This window comes from Mastomys coucha, unplaced genomic scaffold (genome assembly GCF_008632895.1).
Source record: "Mastomys coucha isolate ucsf_1 unplaced genomic scaffold, UCSF_Mcou_1 pScaffold6, whole genome shotgun sequence".
Classification (NCBI taxonomy): Eukaryota; Metazoa; Chordata; class Mammalia; order Rodentia; family Muridae; genus Mastomys; species Mastomys coucha.
The window spans coordinates 124262508-124282860 of record NW_022196912.1 but is presented as its reverse complement, the minus strand read 5'-3'; the positions used below and the strand labels follow the sequence as shown (position 1 = coordinate 124282860).

Genomic DNA, 20353 nt, shown 5'->3' with positions numbered 1-20353 from the left:
GGCACACAGTGTTTTTCATGGTTTAGCTGCTACACCTGGGACCATGACCAGGCTTGTGGGCGGAGCCTGCAGTCTGCCATCTACAGTTATCATGGGGTTCTAAGTGGACAAGAACTTCAGGATTGCCTGGAGAGGAACACGAAAGCACAGCCACCGAGCCACAACTACTGTGGCTCCCTCTGTAAATAAACACAGCTCAGTGGGCTAGATTGCGCAGATGGTCTCTCATAGGCTGTGGAGAAGCCGGAGGCCTCGAGGGCGGAGCATCGCTCCTTCCAGGTTTCTCACTTTGCTTCCTTTCTCACCGAGGACATGCATAAATGTTCTGCCTGTGCTGGCCTCAGAACAGTAACCTGGCATCGTACAGGTATCAGCAAGGCGCCTGGGATGCACAGCGGCAAAAGCCAAACCCAGGCACTGAAAGCCAGGAGCACACCTGGGGAATGCTCGAAACCCGAGCTGGATAGTTTTATATCAACTTAACACAGGCTGCAGTCATTTAAGAGGAGAGAGCCTTGATTGAGAAAAGGCTGTACGCAAGCCTGTAGTGCATTTCTTATTTACTGATTGATGAGGAAGGGCCAGCCCACTGTGGGTGGTGCCACCTCTGGGCTGGAGGTCTTGGGTCTATGAGCAAGCTGACTGAATAAATCATGGAAGCAAGCCAGTAAGCAGCACTCCTCCATAGCCTCTGCTTCAGCTCCTGCCTTCAGGTTCCTGCCTTGTTTTGAGTTCTGGTCCTGACTTCCTTTGATAATGAACAGTGATGTGGAAGTGCGAGCCAAATTAAACCCTTTCCTCCCAGCTTGCTTTGGTCATGGCGTTTTATCACAGCAATAGTAACCCTAGCTAGGACAGAACCTGGACTCAGTGTCATCAATAAAGTTGGCATCATCATTGAGGGCACACACATCAGGCTACATCTCTGGCTTGTGTAATGGGCCCATAAAATCAGCCAGTCATTCACTCACAAACTCGTTTAATCAATCTTTTCCTACTTCTCCCTTCTTTCCCCCTCTCTGCTCTACTAAAAAATTTTCAGACCAGAGACTCCTTTGGATCAGAAGCGCACTGGCTGTCAGCCCCGAGGCCCTGGGCCACCACCCACACAGCACACCCCACCCTATCTGAGTTGGTGCCAAGTCCGGTACCTGCAGATGAGGCCAGGCTGCTTCTAACGTTGGCTCATCTTCTTCTGGGTCGAATTCTGCTCCCGTAGGATTGGAGGAAGGTGGCAAGGTTCGGAACATGTTAACTGCAAACTAAAACCCACATATTCCACGGTCACAACCGGGACCCTCAAGGATCAAACTCGTAGCTTGAAACAGACTTTCCTGGCAGGGGACCATCCAACTGACTGCTCCAGCCACTCTGACTCTCAACTGTCAAACTGTCAACCACAGCTGACCCCAGGAGATGCTCAGAGGTCAGTGCTGGCTGAGGAGGCTGTTACATCTTGGGAGTGGGGAAGGAAGAAGCGAGAAGAGGGTAAGACCATAAAGGCAACAGAAGACTAAAGCAGCAAGACAATGAGAAGGCAGCGAAGGCTGCTGCTCAGCGATGGCCTCCTAACAACCACAAGGCAGGTGAGCGGCTGCTCAGGCAGCCTGAGATCACTTCAGAAACAGGACTGCTTGCTAACACAGGGAGACATCTGTGGTACATCTGAGGCCATCTGAAACATACTGGGTCTAAAGCAGCAGCTATCTCCTCTGAACTGGTGCTGCATCCCCTGGGCCCAAGTACTCTGGGCCCAGGGGACTGCGGATTGCATGAATCTGAGTCCTAGCCCATCTAAGTTCTAGTGCTAGTCCTGCATGCTAGTCTAAGTCCTTCTCCTTCTCCTAGTCCTAGTCCTTGTCCTTGTCCTTCCGCACCAAATGAAAAGCAGGCTTAAGTAGCATACAGCAAGCAGGGCAAATTACAAGAGTCACGCAGACAGGTGGGTTACAGCAAGAGGCGCTGGACTGAGGTCACGTAGACAAGTGACCGCACATCAAGGTCAGTGGGATTTGGTCGTCAGGTGTAAAGAGGAGTGGAACTCTCCCTGTTGAGGCATTTTGGTATTCCTAGGCTAATTCTCTGATTCTGCTGGAGGCAATAACCAGGAGGTTTCAATCTAGCATTTCCTGCTAATTCTCTGGGTCTAGCTGGTGGCAAGCAGTGGGGAGTTCCGACCTAACACTTCTAGCTAATGTCCTTGAGTGAGGGAAATCCTTCATTACTCTCTAGTATGCAAAACATTTCTAACTATTGTAAACTATCTATTACCCTAAGGAATGTACTCGATCTCTGTTGCTAGCTCTGGTGAGGCAGATACTTTGAGAGAAATTGCAAGCTATGGACAGCTTGGTATTAAACTAGGATAGTTGGAAACATTGTGCTGGCCAGAAAACAGTGCCCAATCTTAGCCATTTATGAATCATTTCTTGGGGTACCTTTATGCCTAATTATGAGGGCGTGTTGACGATTGGAAAGACTGATCTGGAACACGTCTGAGTTAGGAGATACCAGCGACTGTCTATCCAGTAGGCACAGAATCCTTTTGGATTCTTATTGCCTCTTATCCTTAATCAGGATTTTACCCCCGATATTTTGGATGTGACTGGAGTAGACGAGTGTGTGTAGCACATGTGACCTATTATCTTATGACAACTATAAACCCACCAATGCCAGTTCCAGTTTATAGGTAATCAAAACATCCTTGACCCACACTGTCAAAAGTACAAACCCAAATATCAGACATAAATGCAAACGGCAGCTCCAGGACAACCTCTGGGGAGGCTGACGAGCCATGTGGTGAGAGCCTAGCAGGCAAATGAGCACTTGGTACTTCCTTGGGTTTCCTTCTCTGCCTCTTCTCCCTCCTCTTCCTTCTTAAAGATTTATTTTCATTTTCTGTGTCTGAATATCTTGCCTGCATGTCTGTGTTCTGCATGTATGACTGGTGCCCATGGAAGCATGAAGAGACTGCTAAATGCCTAAAGCTGAGGTTACAGATGGCTGCAAGCCATTAGGTGGGTGCTGGGAACTGAACCCACACCCTCTGCAAGAACAGCCTTCTCAGATTCGGGATTATAGTAAGGAGTCACCACCAGCTGCTCTTTCTTCTTTCTTTACTGTCACCACTACCTAGCTTGCAATCCAGGCATTTCTCGTGATGTCACCAGCATCAAAGCTTCTATGAAGACTGACAGGAAGGCAGAGACAGTAGAGGAGGAGGGCAAGGGAGAAAAACACAGCTAAAGATCCAGAAACAATGTACACCTCGAGAAGAAGGAAGGTCTAGGCGCCCACAAAGAGTATGAGTGCCAACTCCTGGCCTCTGGGGATGGGAGCCCTCCGGGATCCAGAAAATGTGCACAGGGCCCTGTGGGGCCTCCCAAACAATGGATGGGAAGCCATGGAGAGAAGCAGCTGCACACGACATTTCTCAGCAGATGGGGATCAGGACAGAGGGCCTCCTGAGGGGACACACTTTCGAAGCTCGAGGATGAGGCAAGGAGAGGGAATGAGCCCAGCCACACACAGCCTGAATGGGCCATCACTGCCTCCTAGGGCCTGTCCAACAGTGGCAGAACTGACCCTGTCATCATCAGAGACTCCCTGGGCTTCTTGTACCTTACCAGGCTGTGAAAGTACTGGGAGAAGAAAGTTAGAGTAGAATTGAATCCTTTGTCTGATCTGCCTGTCTCCTTTCTCCTCAGAGGGAGAAGAGCCAAGGGGCCTTAAGGAAAATAGGAGATGGCTCTTTGCTCTCTGGCAGGCATAAGTTGCAGGCTCAGGCAGGTGCCATCTCAGAAGCAGAGTAGGGTATGTGGATACCCAGGAGGGTCAGCATCTGTAGAGGAAGTTGGGAATCCAGAGGAAGGTCTTAAGTGATGGTGAACACTGCCAAGCAGGCATGGTCACACCATATAGCAAAGACCAACACACTGGTGGTAGTTATAGGTAATGATGAGAAAACAAGCTCAGAGCGAGTGCGAGGGTAGGCCCTTCACAGGTTATCCCCAGGAAGAGGAGATGAGAGGAAGGCCTCACATTAGACCTCCAAGCTAGGTCCGATTCTACAACCAAAGATGATGTGAGTTATGTGAGTTATGTGACCCACTCCAGGAGTATTTAGGAGCAGCACTGTGATGTCATGGACCATGTAGAAAGGCAAGAGTTGAAGAGTAAGACGGCAGCTTCTACCACTGGGCACTGTCATCCCAGGCATTCACGTGTAAGAAAACCTGACATCTGGAGCTCCTAGACACTTTCTTAGAGCATTAAAATACACTGCTTCCCCCAGAAAAGGTTGATGAGACGCTAATGCTCAGTGGGGGGAAGGGATAGAGGTAAACATACAATATGATACCCTAAATTAGACTTGGGTTTCTAATTGGGTGCCATGTTTAAAATATAAAAACTTTAGGAGCCAAATTTGTGGAAGGACACAGGAGGAGGAAAGTGATGGCACTCATATGACATCCATGCTCCTGGGACCTGTGGTGCTGGAGCAATGGGACCAAGGTTGGATGAAGGGCCGGAAGCCTGAGGTACTGCGCAATCTGCCAGCCTGTCATAATCTTGTAAATGGATGCATATATTCAGAGCATAATGGAGACACAGACACATAACAGGAGCGGGCTGCATGTGGGAGGGCAGCACAACACAACACAGTGACCTTTTCTCTAGAATCAAGAGAGGAATGGGCATCTGCCTGGGCCTCAGTGCGCTGTCTCTGCAAAGGGCAAGCTCTCTCCACACCAGGCTGCTCTGAGGGCCACAGAGCACATCTGCAAAGCATTCTGGCACTTGCCATTGTTCAGCATGTCCCAAACGTTTCCTGCAGATAGTAGGAGCGGGCTCACAGTAGGCATGTGTTTGTGTCTCATCCACAGGCTCCACCCATGTCATGATGGGGACCGACCGTAATACCAGAAAGAACCAACACTCTCATTTTCACTTCTCACTACATCAGCCCTGCAGAGCTTTCTCAAAGTGTCTTATTCTCTGATTTAAATATAAGCCAAAGCAGCCTGAAAATCAATTTAAAATGAAGACTCTTAAGAGTCCAGCAGCCCCGTCCAGCTTCTCCGTCCCTGTATTAGCTATCACCGATGGGTGGATTCGTAAACACAGCTGTGACGTAAAGGGACAGTCTCAAACAGCGTCACTGAGACACTGGGAGAGTTTTCATTTCTCAGCTCTGTGGTTTGTTCTGACCCACTGCTCCCTGCTTCCGGTTCCCTAAGTCTTACTGAGCATGATGTCTATCTGGGAGCCCAAGGGCCAAATGATGGCTATCTCCAAACCCTTCCTCCCACAGACAGCACTGGGGTCCTGGGTTCTAAGAGTCAAACTGCGAAGAGACACATTTCTGAGAAGTCGGTCAAGCCACCATTTGTTTGTATATGATATACTTGCAGAGGCCCAGACCGACCAGCAAAGCTGGGACCCAAGACACAAAAGCCAAAATAAAAAAAACAAGGGTAGCAACATCAACAACTGAAACTGTATTGATGGAACAATGCCATAAACACAGACATGAAGACATACAGTGCTGAGAGCTATTCATCTGACTAGGCGGCCTTCAGAGAAAGCACAGCAACGATAAAAGGCTCTACCGATAGCTGCAGCTGCAGCGTGGCAGAACCTTCCTCACCCGAGGCCATGTCCTACAGGGAACCCACAGAGAAATTTACAAATTGGAGCCCATCTGTTTGTTGTGCCAGCAGGTGTCACCTGGGGCTCGTTGACTTGGGTACATTGGCTGTGGTGAGCTCCGAGAAGCTTCCTACCTTTCCAGCACAGGGATCACAAATGCATGCTGTGGGTCGGGCTTTCTCACAGATGCTGAGGATCAGAGCTCCGGGCCTCATGATTTCACGGCAGGCACTTTACCAAAGAGCAACTTCCCCAGCCCTGAATGCACTCTTAAACATATGATGAGACAATGGTGAACTTAGCCAGCCCTTCAGTAGACATTCAGAACTGTGCATGGAGCAGGTCCTCTGGAAAAGTGCACACTGGTCACCTTACTAACTGAACTAATTACCAAAAGCCTACCAAAGACGGTTAACCCTTTGCCTCTCAGCTGTAATGCAATACAGTCCTCACTGTGGTCCCTGGTCTAGCTCCTGCATGCTTCTCTGGAGTGTTCATCTCAGATGCACCTGTACGGAGGAGACAGGCTGCCGTCTTTCATCCCCCACCCCAGGCCCCTGCAATATGCACTCAGAAACTCTCCAGGGGAGCAAGCAGAGCCTCGGTTTTGACCACTCCTCAAGCAGAGCTGCTTTCAAACCATGTCATTTCCCGCCAAACAGACGCCTGTACATGGCATTTAAAAGCCCATACTTCAAAATTCTTACATTTGAATAGCTTTTCATTTTTTACAATCTGTTCAAATATGGTGGGATGTCCCTTATCTGAAATGCTTGCTACCAGAATGGTTTGTATTAGTATAGATGTGTGCATATGTGTATGTATATACACACACATACATACATGTGTGTGTATATACATACATACATACATGTATTGAGCTATTTCGGGGTGGGATTCAGGTTTAAACACAAAAAGTCATGTTTAATTTGTTCCTTAAACACATAACATGGAGGTAAGTTAAAACAATTTTTCCTCATTAAATGTACACAACATTTTTAGTGGGTCTAGGTCAACTGTAAAAATTTCCATTGTGGTATTATACTGGTGCTCAAAAATTCAGTTTGGATTTTCAGATTAGAGTATTTATTCTGCGTGTTCTAGTATTTAAAATAAGATTTCATTTTATGTGTACAAAGAGGTGCCTGGTGTACATACTGCACATCAGTGTTCCCTTGCCTGTGGAGGCCAGAGGAGGGCACTGGTTCTCTGAGATTTGTAGTCACAGATGGTTGTGGGCCTCCTGGTATTGGGCATTGACTCTGGGTCCTCTGCAAGAGCAGTGAGGGCTCTTAAACATCACTCCAGAAGCCCAACTTACATGTTCTTACAGAATGGCTGAAAATATCAGGGAAATAAGAATTTACAATCTTTTTAGGATATTAAATAAAGGGAATGTAGTTGCAATTCTTTTAACAACTGTTCTAACAATTCATAGTATTTTATAGCTATTGTACAACTAAATGTATGACACTATCTTCTGATAATGATGAAATGGGACACCATTTTAGTGTGTGAGTTTATTTAACATTTTTAAGCATAAAGAGACCATCCAGGACAAGTAATAGTTCGAAAGTCAGTTCAATTAGTATATGCTTAGAAAAACAGTGGGAGGGCTGGAGCTGAGCTCAGCTGGCAGGCTGGCAGTATGCTTGCTAGGCATGGGCTCCTCCCTAGCACATCATAAAACAGAGCACAGGCTTGTAACTTGGCACATGGAAGGTGGAGGCCGCAGTGTCATAAATTCAGGGCCATTCCTGGCTATGTAGTCAGCCTGGGCTATATGAGACTCTGTTTCAAACAAAACAGAACAGAAAACCAACTACACCAAGGGTTTGCTGAGTGTGTAGCGGCTTAGCAGGGGGCTCCTCTGTCAGCCACAGGCCCTAGATTAGCTCCCAGTAAGAAAGCAGAGCAGAACAAAGGTGGATCAAGAAACGTATCCTAAGTTATTTACCATGACCGATGGTTTTAAGTAGATTCTGGATGCTGAATTCCAAAACTGATGCTGACCAATTTCAACATGAAGCTGTAAGTGCGGTCTAGTAAGCGGTTACACCTGGACTCCAGCATCAGTGTTCAAACACATTTGTTCTGTCTAGCAGCAGCCTGATGTTTTTATTGGGATAAAATGTGAGGGGTTGGGACGGCTTCAGAATATCCCATTAATCCACCCCACCTCCCACACAACATAAGGAAGTGAGAAAGGCCACGAAACCATCACTTATGCACTGCCTTTAAATCCTACTACCCTGTGCTCACTGCTGGCTCAGTTGGGGGCATAGCTAAGTGTCACAGGGATGGGGCTTATTTTACTGTCCCAAAGACCAAGCATACTAGGTAAAAATATATGACACTACATCCTTCTGGTCCCAGGAGATGGAAGAGATGAAGGGAGCCCTGTAATGACCACCAGGATACTGCCAGGCTATATCAGCCCCACAGAGGAGGGAGTTCTGCAACTGGAAAAGGTCCTGTCATTGATTAGCACAACTACCAGAGGCCATGAAAACACACAAGAGGATTAGTGAGGATCCAGTAAAGTTGGCGCTTTACCTGTAGGTTTCATGCCCCTAGATTCAGTCAACCAAGGCTCAAAAATATTTGGCAATAAAACACTGCATCTCTGTTGAACATAGAGGCTTCTCTTTTTAAGTCATGGTCTTCTAAACAATAAACCATAGGACCTGCGGTGTTCTAGGTAATGACTCATTACACAGCACCTGCAGGGTACTAGGTAGAGTCATTACATAGCACCTGTAGTGTTCTAGATAAAGACTCATTACACAGCACCTGCAGGGTACTAGGTAGAGTCATTACATAGCACCTGTAGTGTTCTAGGTAGAGTCATTACACAGCACCTGTAGTGTTCTAGGTAATGAGTCATAATACAGGACCTTCAATGTTCTAGGCAATGACTCATAACACAGGACCTTCAGTGTTCTAGGTAATGATTCATTACACAGCACCTGCAGGGTACTAGGTAATGATTCATTTCATAGCACCTGCAGGGTACTAGGTAGAGTCATTACACAGCACCTGTGGTGTTCTAGGCAATGACTCATTACACAGGACCTGCAGTGTTCTAGGTAATGACTCATTACACAGGACCTGCAGGGTACTAGATAATGACTCATTACACAGGCCTTGCAGTGTTCTAGGTAATGATTCATTACACAGGACCTTCAATGCTCTAGGCAATGACTCATTACACAGGACCTGCAGGGTACTAGGTAATGACTCATTACACAGCACCTGCAGTGTTCTAGGTGTAAGTCTTTAGAGATGACTTAAAACAGGAGATCAGTGAGAGTAGACAGGAAGACATGGTTCTGCAGACATGGTACCCCTCATATGAAGAGGTCTTGAGCATCCCCTCCCTGATATGTGAATCCTCCTGGTCACTGAGAGATAACTGTACTATGGGAGTCTATAGAGAGTGGCTACTTCATCAAGCAGACCAGGAAAACTCCCAACCAATGGTGCCTTGGTTTCAGCATCAGCTGGGCCTTGGATTGGCAATGGAGAAGTTGTTAGCTCCAGGCTAGTAAAGCTCAGGTCCTGTTTAATGCTTAAAACAAGAACCAAGAGGATCAAACTATCTCCACATTTCTTAACTGCATCTCCAAGTATGTCTCAAAAACCTAAATATACAGGACTCAACAGGACAAACCCACAGTTTCACACAGGTGAAGACCAGATAGGTGGAAAACAGGGAATGCAATTTACAATGACAGAATAGGCCATGCATCTTGAAGTGACCTGACTGATGTGGGTATCAACAGACAACAAGTGAGGCATAGACATAGAAGCTATAAACAAAAGATGCAAATCCAACTAACAGGGGTGATGGCCAAAGGGTGAGACATAAACTATGGGGTGGAACTGATAGAAGAGACTCCAGGGGAGAGACCGGGGAGCCTGAAGACAGACAGGGAGTTAACAGGCAGAAAACTGAGGAACAGCAGAGAGCAAAGAAACAGTACCAGTAAGCCTGGGCAGCCCCAGATGCCTACCATGACACTGGGATCCAATATGTAGTAGTTTCAGAGAACAGAGTCCCAGTGGAGTACAGAAACAGACTCACTAATATAGTCAACTGATGTACAACTACCGTGCAAAGCTGTTCTCTGGAGGCTGGCAGCTTCCTCAATGACAGGGCAGCTAAAAGAGCATGCAGACAAATGAGCCACAGACCTAAATCAGAATGTAGACCTGTAAAAAAGACACCAAGAGAGCCTTCCTGGGTTCATTAGCCATGGCTCCACAGTATTCACAATTACAGGAATGAGTCAGAGTGCCGACTTCACCTAAATAAAGGACAGGGTTCTTGGGTGCTAACGTGCTGGCCATGGAAACCATTGCAATGTGCACAGAAGTTCATGCACATCTGAGTCCAAAGCCGATCTACAAACACAATAGCTTATGGCCAACGCTAGAGGCAACCCAACTGCATCAACTGGGGGAGGGATAAGCAAGCTGGGTACTTGTGCAATGAATAGCATAGCGAGCAGTTATAGGGAACTACTGACTCACCCAACAACATGAGTCTCAAACCCTTGCTTAGCAACAGAAACCACACTCCAACAGTTACACCGGCACGAGCCCACTTCCCAGACATTCTGGCAAAGACCACGGCCCAGGTATACAGAAAGATTCGTGACTGTCAGACAGTGAGAATGATGCGCTCTCGACCAGACGCTCCTCCAAAGTTCCTGGCTCATCCCCAACCTGATTCTTTGAATCTCTTCGCTGTGCTCCACAAGCAAAGAAACACCTAGCAACCATGATGGCTTAAGACTTGCTATGCAGAGCACACCAGCCTCAAACTTGATGCCATCTTCCTGTGTTTGCCTCTTGAGTACGGGGGTTGCAAGTGTGAGGCACCACACCCAGGTTTTACTTAACAACTCTGGAGCTTACACATCTAGCTTTCCCGAGATACACTGAACAAGCGAACGCTGCACATCTGACACACTGGCCGCACTCCCCAGCGCACCTGTGACATCATCTGTGACCTGATAATGAACTCACTCATCCTTCCCAAGGCTTCTCAACAGTTTTCTCAAAAGAAAAAAAAAAAGAGCTTGAATGAAGTAGTCAGCTGGGAATGAACATACCTAAAGCAAGGAGAAGGGTAACGTGAGGAAGAGGAGTTTTCTTTTTAAATTCGTTTTATTTGTTATAAAAATAACTATGTATTTCTTTTACTATTTAAAACCATCAAACAAGGAAAAATTTCAAGAATGTAAGAGCAGATCTCTTTAAAAGATGCAGGTAATTTCAGTTAGAGCATTACCGTTACTCACTCGTCTTTAACCCAGGTTATTTATTGTAACTTTGGTAAAACGCTGGCAAAGAACTACAGAGGGCCATGTGACTTAGCCCTCAGTTGAAGCAGGTCTGTAAAGTATATGGAAACTTCACTGGTGACTATCCTTTTCTTTTCAATTCTAAACACCCTTTCCTTTCCCACTGCATGCTCACTCGCTTGCTCGCTCGCTCGTAGCACCGGTACAACATCCTTTCCACACTGAAGCAGCAGGCGCAAAGCAGCAGCAAGTGTCCCAAACCAACCATCACGGGGTCCATGAGATCCTGTCCTGGGATGTGGGCAGGAGAACATGGCAGGTTTGTTCCAGTATATATCCAGTATATCCTTTGTCCTGAGGAAAACCCATAAACCAATATGTAATCAAGTATGCAACAGTGACTAAATTAATGGGGTGAGCTCTAAAATAATGGGGCAAACTCAATTTCCTGGAAACCAACAGGAGTCCTATGTGGGCAGCACTATCATAATGTTATACAGATTGCTTGATTTTAGTTTAGCTTTGTTTTTAATTTGTGAATTTTGGATGATAATAAATGTACATAATCACTGTAAGGCGGGCGGTGGTGGTGCGCGCCTTTAATCCCAGCACTTGGGAGGCAGAGATAGGTGGATTTCTGAGTTCAAGGCCAGCCTGGTCTACAGAGTGAGTTCCAGGACAGCCAGGGCTACACAGAGAAACCCTGTCTTAAAAAACCAAATAAAAACAAACAAACAAACAAACAGAAAAACATTGTAAAAATATTTTAGAATTACCAAAGCATAGAGCAAAGAGGAACTCCCAAGGCCACACTGTCCAACTGCTGAAAATCGGGGCTGTGCTCCTCTACCAACAACTCAGCCTCTGTTAGATGACTGACACTTTGCTGTGTTTCAGGACTCACTTCCTGTCTGCTATTTTGATTTTATCCTTATGAATTTATTTCTATGTCACAGATATAAAACGGCACTTCATGGTGTGTGTTTTAAACATCCCAGTCACCTAATCTAACCAACTCTCCATGAAATAGTCTTGCAGTTTAATGTCCTACTGCAAAAAGCAACGCTTACATTAAACCAAGCCCCTAAAGCCACAAAAAACCCACCAAACTTCAAAATATCAAAGTCTGGGAATGAAAGTTAGAAACAAGGGGCTTGAGGGTTGGCTCAGTGGTTAAGAGCACTTGTTCTTACAAAGGACCCAGGTTTAATTCCCAGCACCCCCATGGAAGCTCCAGGAGAATAAAGAGTGTCTAAGAGAATAGCTGCATACTGAGCATGGGATATGGGGCAGAGAGAAAGTTGTCCCTGAGAGTCTGTGATCAAGTCTGAGTTACCCTCAGAAGTCCGACACTCTCTGTTGAACACATGGAACAGTAGTGAACTGGGCCTCTGCACCTAGAACTGGAGTTGCCATCCTACCTGAAGTCAGACTCCTGGGCAGTAGCTTCTCTCTCTACACATCTCAAATCAAATCAAACCACATTGTGTTCCTACTCTAACACCACCCACACCTGCCCATTTCTCTCACCCATCCTAGCCAAGCAGCTTACTCCACACTCTGACATGCCCCAGCACATCTGTCAGTCAGCCTGTCTGTCCCACAGCACCCCCACGTCAAAGCTCTTACTACATGCTCTCAGCAGGCAGCCAGAGTGAAGGAGCAGAGCACACCTACACACACATACTCCCATACCTCTACACACACACACACCCCACACACACCCCCCACATTGCTTGTATCAGTAGGCTTCATTAGGTTTCCAGGATTAGGACTCTAGCTACACTCAACCCAATCTAAGTCTCTTTTTGCTCCTGGGTCTTTAGAGCATTGCCCCTGCCGGGCACCACCCTGCTCCACTCTCTGCCTTTGGGTGGATCAGCTCATCTTCCTGACAGCAGCAGTGGTCAGGCTCCTTGTGCAGCCTTCAGCTCTTATTGGTGCCTACTGATGTCTGGTCTTGTCCCTCAGACACATCCAGGCATGCTCTGGGAGAGTTGAGGCTATATTACCATTTTCAGTGGGAGTGCCCTAAGGCAACGGGGTGCTGGAGTTCAGAAGGGATGCAATACGTGTTTCCTGATTCAGTGAGTACACTGAGCTGTGCTCTGGTTAGTGATCCAGCACAGGTGTCTGGACAATCCCAGAGCTCCATGTGCTGTGAAGGGCTCCCAAGCCATTCAGTCTGTCCAAACAGTGCCCTAGCCAAACCCCTTTCTATCTACAAGGCCTCCCTCCCTGTGTCCACGGCTTTGGAGGCAGCAGCATCCCATGAGTTCAGTAATTCAGGTTCTCAACTTTCCTATTATGGAATTTACACTCAGAAGGGCTCTGCTCCATTTTCACATAAATTAAGAAATTCAGGGTAGGGAAACAGCAGTGCTCTTCCAACTCCTTCAGTCTTTGGGTAGCAGACTTGGCTGTGACAGCACAGGTGATACGGAAGGCCCAGGCCTCCAGCCACCACTTTGATGCAGGAGCCACAGTGCCAAATGCTGGGGCGTGTCTCTTCACCTTGGTCTTCCCACAGGAGGCGCAGGTACACTTGGCATACTGGCTCATCTCAGTCTTCTCTCCTCTTTTCTATGAAAAGGAACCGTGGCAAGTCCATGCTTACCAACAGCCCCGACCTCAGTACATTCAGCCATGTCACTGTGACCCAGGCCTGAGCCCAGAGGGGAAGCCACAGTCTCTGCTAACCCTGTGACAGGTACACCTGCCAGCAACCTGGGTATCAGTGAACACCAAGTGTGGCAGGGCATCCCTGTGGAACCTGGGAACCTGCTGTGGAGAGCTCTTAAGGCTGCTTCAAGGAAATTGGCAAGAACATCTGACACTGGGCTAAGACAAGGAAGTAAGCTCAAGAAAAACACAGCTGAGGAATGTACTCCTTGTATCTTGATCATCTTGATACAGTGACGGGGACCTTTGCTTATGCCTTGCTTGTCCTTGACCAAGAACTGACCCTATTCTCTGCATGTACTTAGAATGGTATAAAAGCAGACTGGGGAAAAATAAACTCACTTCAGTACTTGCTGGAGTCATGTTATAATGCCAAATTGTCTTTTCTCTCTTTAATCCCCCCTCCCTCCGTCGAGACCACTGACTAACTGAGGGGCTTGGTCAACCTGGGTCTCTGATGACAGCCACTTTGTAAGATAAGAGTTCTCCTTAACCTTTTTGGAATCAGGATCTTGCTAAGCTCCTAAAAATTACCATGGACCCCAAAGGACATTTTACCATTCTATCCACTAGGGTCTGCTGTGTGAGAAAATAGCCAGAAGTTGGAATAGGAATTATGTCTAAATACACATGTTTATGAGAAGTGGCTAGAACTTTCCCAAACGTAAGAAAGTAGGCTATAAGAGCGACACTGTTTTATATCTCCAATAGCTGTGATGCTATTCTTGGTGGTCAGCTTGACCACCTAGAACTAACTAAAACTCAAGCGGGTAGATATACCTGTGGGGAAGTGGAAAGACCCTAGATAAATCTGGATCTTTTGAGGAGAGAAGATACACCTCTACTCCAGATCTTTTTTGTTTTTGTTTTTCTTTTTTTGAGACAGTATTTCTCTGTGTAGCCCTGGCTGTCCTGGAACTCACTCTGTAGACCAGGCTGGCCTTGAACTCAGAAATCTGCCTGCTTCTGCCTCTCAAGTGCTGGGATTAAAGGCCTATGCCACCACTGCCTGGCTACTCCAGATCTTTTGAGGTGGGAAGATCCACCTTTAATCTGGGCCACATGTTTTGATGGCAGCCTATATAAAGACATGGGAAGGGAAGCTTGCTCTCTTTGCCTGCTTGGTCTTAGTCTCAGTGGTGAACGCCACTCCCTCATAGGCATCAGAGCCTACTTCTTTGGGATGCTAACATATACCAAAAACATTCACTGTTATGAACTCAACAGCTACTGGATTCTTGGACCTTCCACAGGTAAAAGGCCATCAGTGCACTAGCTGGACCACAGCCTGTGAGCCACTCTAATAAATCTTCCTTCTATGTATATACACATTAATTTTTATATATCAGTTTTATTCCTCTAGAGATCCTGACTAAAACAATAGGTGTGGCTTTACAGAAAACAGCTGGGCTATCCTGCCTCCCCAGTTATGTACTAAGTGGGAGAAACATTCAACAGCCACGTAAATGGATTTCTTTGGTACTGTAATAAAACTATACCAGTAGTGATTTATTACAGGTGACATGCTATGGGGACAATGAAACCCAGGTGGGCCACATTTTCTGTTAGTGCCTCTGGAAAACACCAGTTTGTTGTTATCAGATCCTGACGACCTACCTCACCCTATGCTCCAAGCCCAAATTTCCCTGGAAGTCCCCATGCTAACAACAAACACCATCAGCTATTTCCTGGAAAGTGGAATCTCACCCCCCCTTTTTTTTAAATAAAAATGCCTGCTAAACACTGAAGTCTAAATCACAGGATTTTTTTGTTTGTTTGTTTTGCTTTGTTTTGTTTTTTCAAGACAGGGTTTCTCTGTGTAGCCCTGGCTGGCCTTGAACTCAGAAATCCTCCTGCCTCTGCCTCCCAAGTGCTGGGATTAAAAGTGTGCGCCACCACTGCCTGGCTTAAATCACAAGTTTTTAATCATTAGTTTGTCAGGTAAAGACAGTTTCCATGCAAATAATGGCAAAATCTGTACCACTCCACTGCACATCTTCTCTGAAGGCCTCGATCAGTTCAAGGCCCTGTGCATTATGAAGGCCTCGATCAGTTCAAGGCCCTGTGCATTATGAAGGCCTCGATCAGTTCAAGGCCCTGTACATTATGAAGGCCTCGATCAGTTCAAGGCCCTGTGCATTATGAAGGCCTCAATCAGTTCAAGGCCCCTGTGCATTCACTATGCAATCACCATAGCCATCTTCCACAGCTCATCAGACAATGTTAAAAGGTCGTGATGCAATAGCAGTAATCTATTCTACTGTTCCAGTCAGCCTGGAGTTCTGGTTCTTACTGTGTGTGGGTAGGGCCACACTAGCTGGGCTGTAAGGCTCTGGTTTGTAGTAGGGTATGAAACAAAGAGCACACATGAAAAGATGCTCAGACAAATCCAAGTCAGAACTACAAAGAGTTGCTAGGTCTTACTCACTGGGGCACTGGAACTAAAGAAACAGGCAATAAGGTTCTGGAGGTGTGGAGAAATTCACACCCAAGTCTACAGACAGAGTGTGAACTAGTTAGTATAGCCAGTCTTAGAACAGCCTGACAGCTTTTCACACTGTGAGGCTCACACAATGCTCTGCTGCTAGCTACAAACCCAAGAAAGACAATTTGTGCCAATGCTGCTTCATGGCAGCGTTACCCACAAAGGCCCAAATCCAAGTTGGTGTGGTGGTACATGCCTGCAATCCCGGAGGTGGGTGGATGGATCTCTGTGAATTCCAGGCCAGCTTGGTCTACATAGAGAGGTCCAGGGCAGCTAAGCCTATCTATTGAGATCCTGTCTCAAAACTGCATCAGACCAAAACAAAAGGCCAGAAATAAGCTTAATGCCCACCAGACTATGAATGAGTGGGCAGAGGGGACTCGGTGGTGAAGAGCACTGGCTGCCCTTCCTGAGGACTGAGTGAGTGGGCAGAGGGGACTCGGTGGTGAAGAGCACTGGCTGTCCTTCCCTTCCTGAGGACTGAGTGAGTGGGCAGAGGGGACTTGGTGGTGAAGAGCACTGGCTGCCCTTCCTGAGGCCTCAGGTTTGGTCGCCAGCACCCACATGGCAGCTAACAACCATCGGCCATTCTAGTCCCAGGAAATGTGACATCCTCTTCTGGTCTTTGAGGATACTTCACATATGTGGTGACAGACATACATGCAGGCAAAACACTCATACACATAAAATAAAAATAAAATTAAAAAAAAAATCTCAAAAAAGAGTGTGTGTGGACCCCTATCCTCAGCACGAGGCACTGTTTTGGAGGGGGTGGAGCCTCTGAAGTGGGAGATGTGTCTGTATAAAAGGGTCACTGGAAGTGGGCCTTGGGAGGGCACAGGCCAACTGGAGCTCTCCTGTTTTTTCAATTTATTTATTTGTTTTATGTATGTGAGTACATTGTTGCTATTTTCAGACACAACAGAAAGAGGGCACCAGATCCCATTACAGATGGTTGTGAGCCACCATGTGGTTGCTGGGAATTGAACTCAGGAACTCTGGAAGAGCAGCCGGTGCTCTTAACTACTGAGCCAGCCCTCTCTTGACTCTTGATTCACAAAGATGAGCTCACGTCACACCATGAACAGACTGCCAACCACCATTACCTTCCCCAGTGTCAGGGAGTCTGAGAAAATAGTTAATATACCATCAGTCCACACAAGAATCCAACCTCTTCCTGTTCCTATTCTCCTCACAGAGCACCAGATAAACTGGAGGTCAGGGCAGACACACACTGGCATACACACACATAAACACAGAGACACATGCCAGTATAGACAGACACACACACAAACATAGAGAGATACATGCAGATATACACATACACACACACACACAGAGACACACAGAGACACATGCCAAAATAGACAGACAGACACACACACACATACATATAGATATACAGACACACACACAGACAGATACACACACACACACACATAGATATACATACACACACACAGACAGATACAGACACACACACAGACACACACACACACACACACACACAGACACACACACACACACACACACACACACGACGTCTGACAGCTCGATCAGTTTGTGACTCTCCCCCTCTGGGTCTTCTCGTGCACACGCAAAGGATCAGAAGTTGAACTCGCAACCCTGCTGCCCCAGCTTGCTTTCCCCCAGTGCCAGCATCGTCGGAATCATGCAATTTTCAAGCCAACAATGTACTGGTTGGCTAATTCATCCATCCTTGTCAAGGGTGCCTAGCCCACAGTGGAAATTCAGAAAATGTGTGTTAAGTTCTTCTGGGAGCCGCATGGCCACCCCCACCCCACGTGGGAGGGCATGATGCTCAGGAGAGGGGACAAAGTTACAACAGAGACAAGACTAGCTACAGAACCATGTAGCTAGTAGTAGGAGCAATGACCAACCCATAAAAGAAGTCTCTAGGGCATCTCAGGGGCTCCAGAGAAGACAGGTGGGAAACTGAGTCACACAGTGTAGAGCACGCTTGGCTGAAGGGGAGGCACTTGACCCAACAAGGCAGATTTTCTTCTCGGGTTAAAGAGTACGAATTAGACAATGGCGGCTGCCAGGACTGCTTCAAAACAGAAAACTCCATACTGCAAGTGACCTGTTAACAAACTTAACAAGTACTGAGAGGTAGGTTTAATTTTAAAAGAAAGTTAAGTTCAATACTTTTATCTTCGATGAGTAGAGGAACTGGACCTTAATATCTGATGTAAGAACAAATTTAATAATCATAGAAGAAAATGAAGCCTGATTTAAGCTACTGAAGAAGTTCCAAGAGGACTGAGCACACCAGAACAAATGGAAAGCTGTGAAGACACTTGGTACAGTTCCTTACAGTTCCAGAACTGCTGACTTCCTGAAGGAGCAGGAGCCTGCCGCTGCGCTGGGCACTGCTGCATCTGCTCTTTGCTGAGAGCACACGGGTGGGTGGGCAGGGCACTTATTTCTGAACTACATGAGGCCACCAACACTAAGGTTGCTTATGCTTAAAAAGTCAAGCCAAAGAATTCAGAGACAACATCACAGTAAACACCAAGCCCTCCCGCTCCCATCTGACAGGGGAGTGGTGAGGATTAAGTGAATGCCAACAGCTCCTCTTCCCGACAGGATATGCTATCTATTCTTCCTGGGACACCCCAAATCTTGGGGTAAGAGGAGGGGGATCTCTCCAGTAAGGCTCACTCACCATGTGGACGGCCTCGGGGTAAATGGGCTCTGTGATCACGTTCCGGTTGTGGGTGATATACTCCACCATCTCGCTTAGCGCAGCCCGCTTTACTTCCTTCCACTTCAGGTCACTCAGTGGGTCAGAGACAAAGTCAAAGAGGACACAACACTGGCGTAGCTTCTGGATAAAAAGCTTCTCTTGATCTGCAGGAGGAACATCTGAAAGGAGAGAGTGGGGACTGTCAGTCACAACAATGCTTAACCCACAGGGCTTGTAGACACTCGTAGTCTCCGATTTTTACTGTGAATTAAGGTGGGTGAGGTGAACAGTGAAAAGGATGTGTGCCCCACAGCTGGCTGCTGCTGACATCACAGGCTTGGCATGATTGATAGCACCAGTCACAACCAACCCTTCTGAAGGCACTCAGTGGACAAATACTTTCTGGGCAGCAACACTCACATGGCAGGCCCTGGGCTGGGGTACAAAAGCGTGAGAAATAGCAGCAGACAGGGAGGCCAGGTCTGCGTGATGACAGCAGAGCCAGGTATGGGATGGGGGAGAGACTTCTGGCTGTCCAAACCTAGCAACTGCATCTGCCCAAAGACCTGCTGTAAAGCCTCTTGATGTCTCTCAAAGCTCAGCATCTAGGAGGCAGGGCAGGAGAACCGAGAGTCTGAGGCCACCCAGAGCTACATGGGGAGTTCCGGGCACTGGGATCTATACAGCAAGGGCTACCTTCTATGAGCACTGCACTTCACTGCACCACACTGTAGTTAAGAATCCTTCATCTTAGCCGGCAGTGGTGGTGCATGCCTTTAATCCCAGCACTTGGGAGGCAGAGGCAGGAGGATTTCTGAGTTCGAGGCCAGCCTGGTCTACAGAGTGAGTGCCAGGATAGCCAGGGCTACACTGAGAAACCCTATCTCGAAAAACAAAATAAAACAAACAAACAAAAGGAATCCTTCATCTTGCTTTCCTTTATGGCTGGGACTATTCATGAACCCTTACTGGCACCACACAGGTCTGAAGAACGTGCAAGTTTTCTATATGGAGTACCCTAACACAGAAAATCAAACCATTCCTCTAAGCACTCAAGTTCTCCTTTCAACAAAGTCGGATAATTTTAGTTAAAATGTGCTAAACATCATTGGAGGGTGTGCGCAGTTTTCTTGGGGTATGTTATGCTGATGTGAGATATTCCCTCGAAAGATTAATTTTAGATTGCTGATGCATTACAGAAAAGAGCAACATGTAACTGGCTACCTTGTTTGGCTGGTAGAGTCTGACCCTCCTGCTCCTGTAAATACTTTCAATGTGCAAGCTCTGGCACACTGCTCCTCCTTCTGTGTCTGTGCTAGCTAGGACCTCCCAGTGGCACTGAAAAGAAGTGGGAGAGGCTCCTCCTCTTCCCCCTCCCCCTCCTCGGCTTGGAGGTCACCACTGGAATCCAGTTAGTTCTAGGAGGCTGCATGAGAAACCCACTTGTGTATTCAAAGATATTCCAGTCTGCTACCTAACAGCTACCTCTGTGGGCCTGGGACAGCAGGATCT

The 20353-nt window shown here is 47.0% G+C and overlaps 1 protein-coding gene and 1 long non-coding RNA gene across 9 annotated transcripts in view; one reads left to right on the top strand and one right to left on the bottom strand.

The window, feature by feature from the left end:
• Positions 1–20353, bottom strand: part of Ppp2r5c (protein phosphatase 2 regulatory subunit B'gamma) — a 131516-nt gene that overhangs the window by 37714 nt on the left and 73449 nt on the right. For all 8 annotated transcript variants that reach the window (XM_031356813.1, XM_031356816.1, XM_031356815.1 and 5 more), the window contains 2 exons: positions 18821–19020; positions 1152–1262 (listed from right to left, as the gene is read on the bottom strand). In XM_031356813.1, coding sequence (XP_031212673.1) covers positions 1152–1262; positions 18821–19020 — 311 coding nt within the window. The remainder of the gene's footprint in view (positions 1–1151; positions 1263–18820; positions 19021–20353) is intronic.
• LOC116080461 lies at positions 10579–14023 on the top strand. Its single transcript, XR_004114447.1, has 2 exons — positions 10579–10929; positions 13558–14023. It is a non-coding gene; the product is annotated as an uncharacterized LOC116080461 (long non-coding RNA).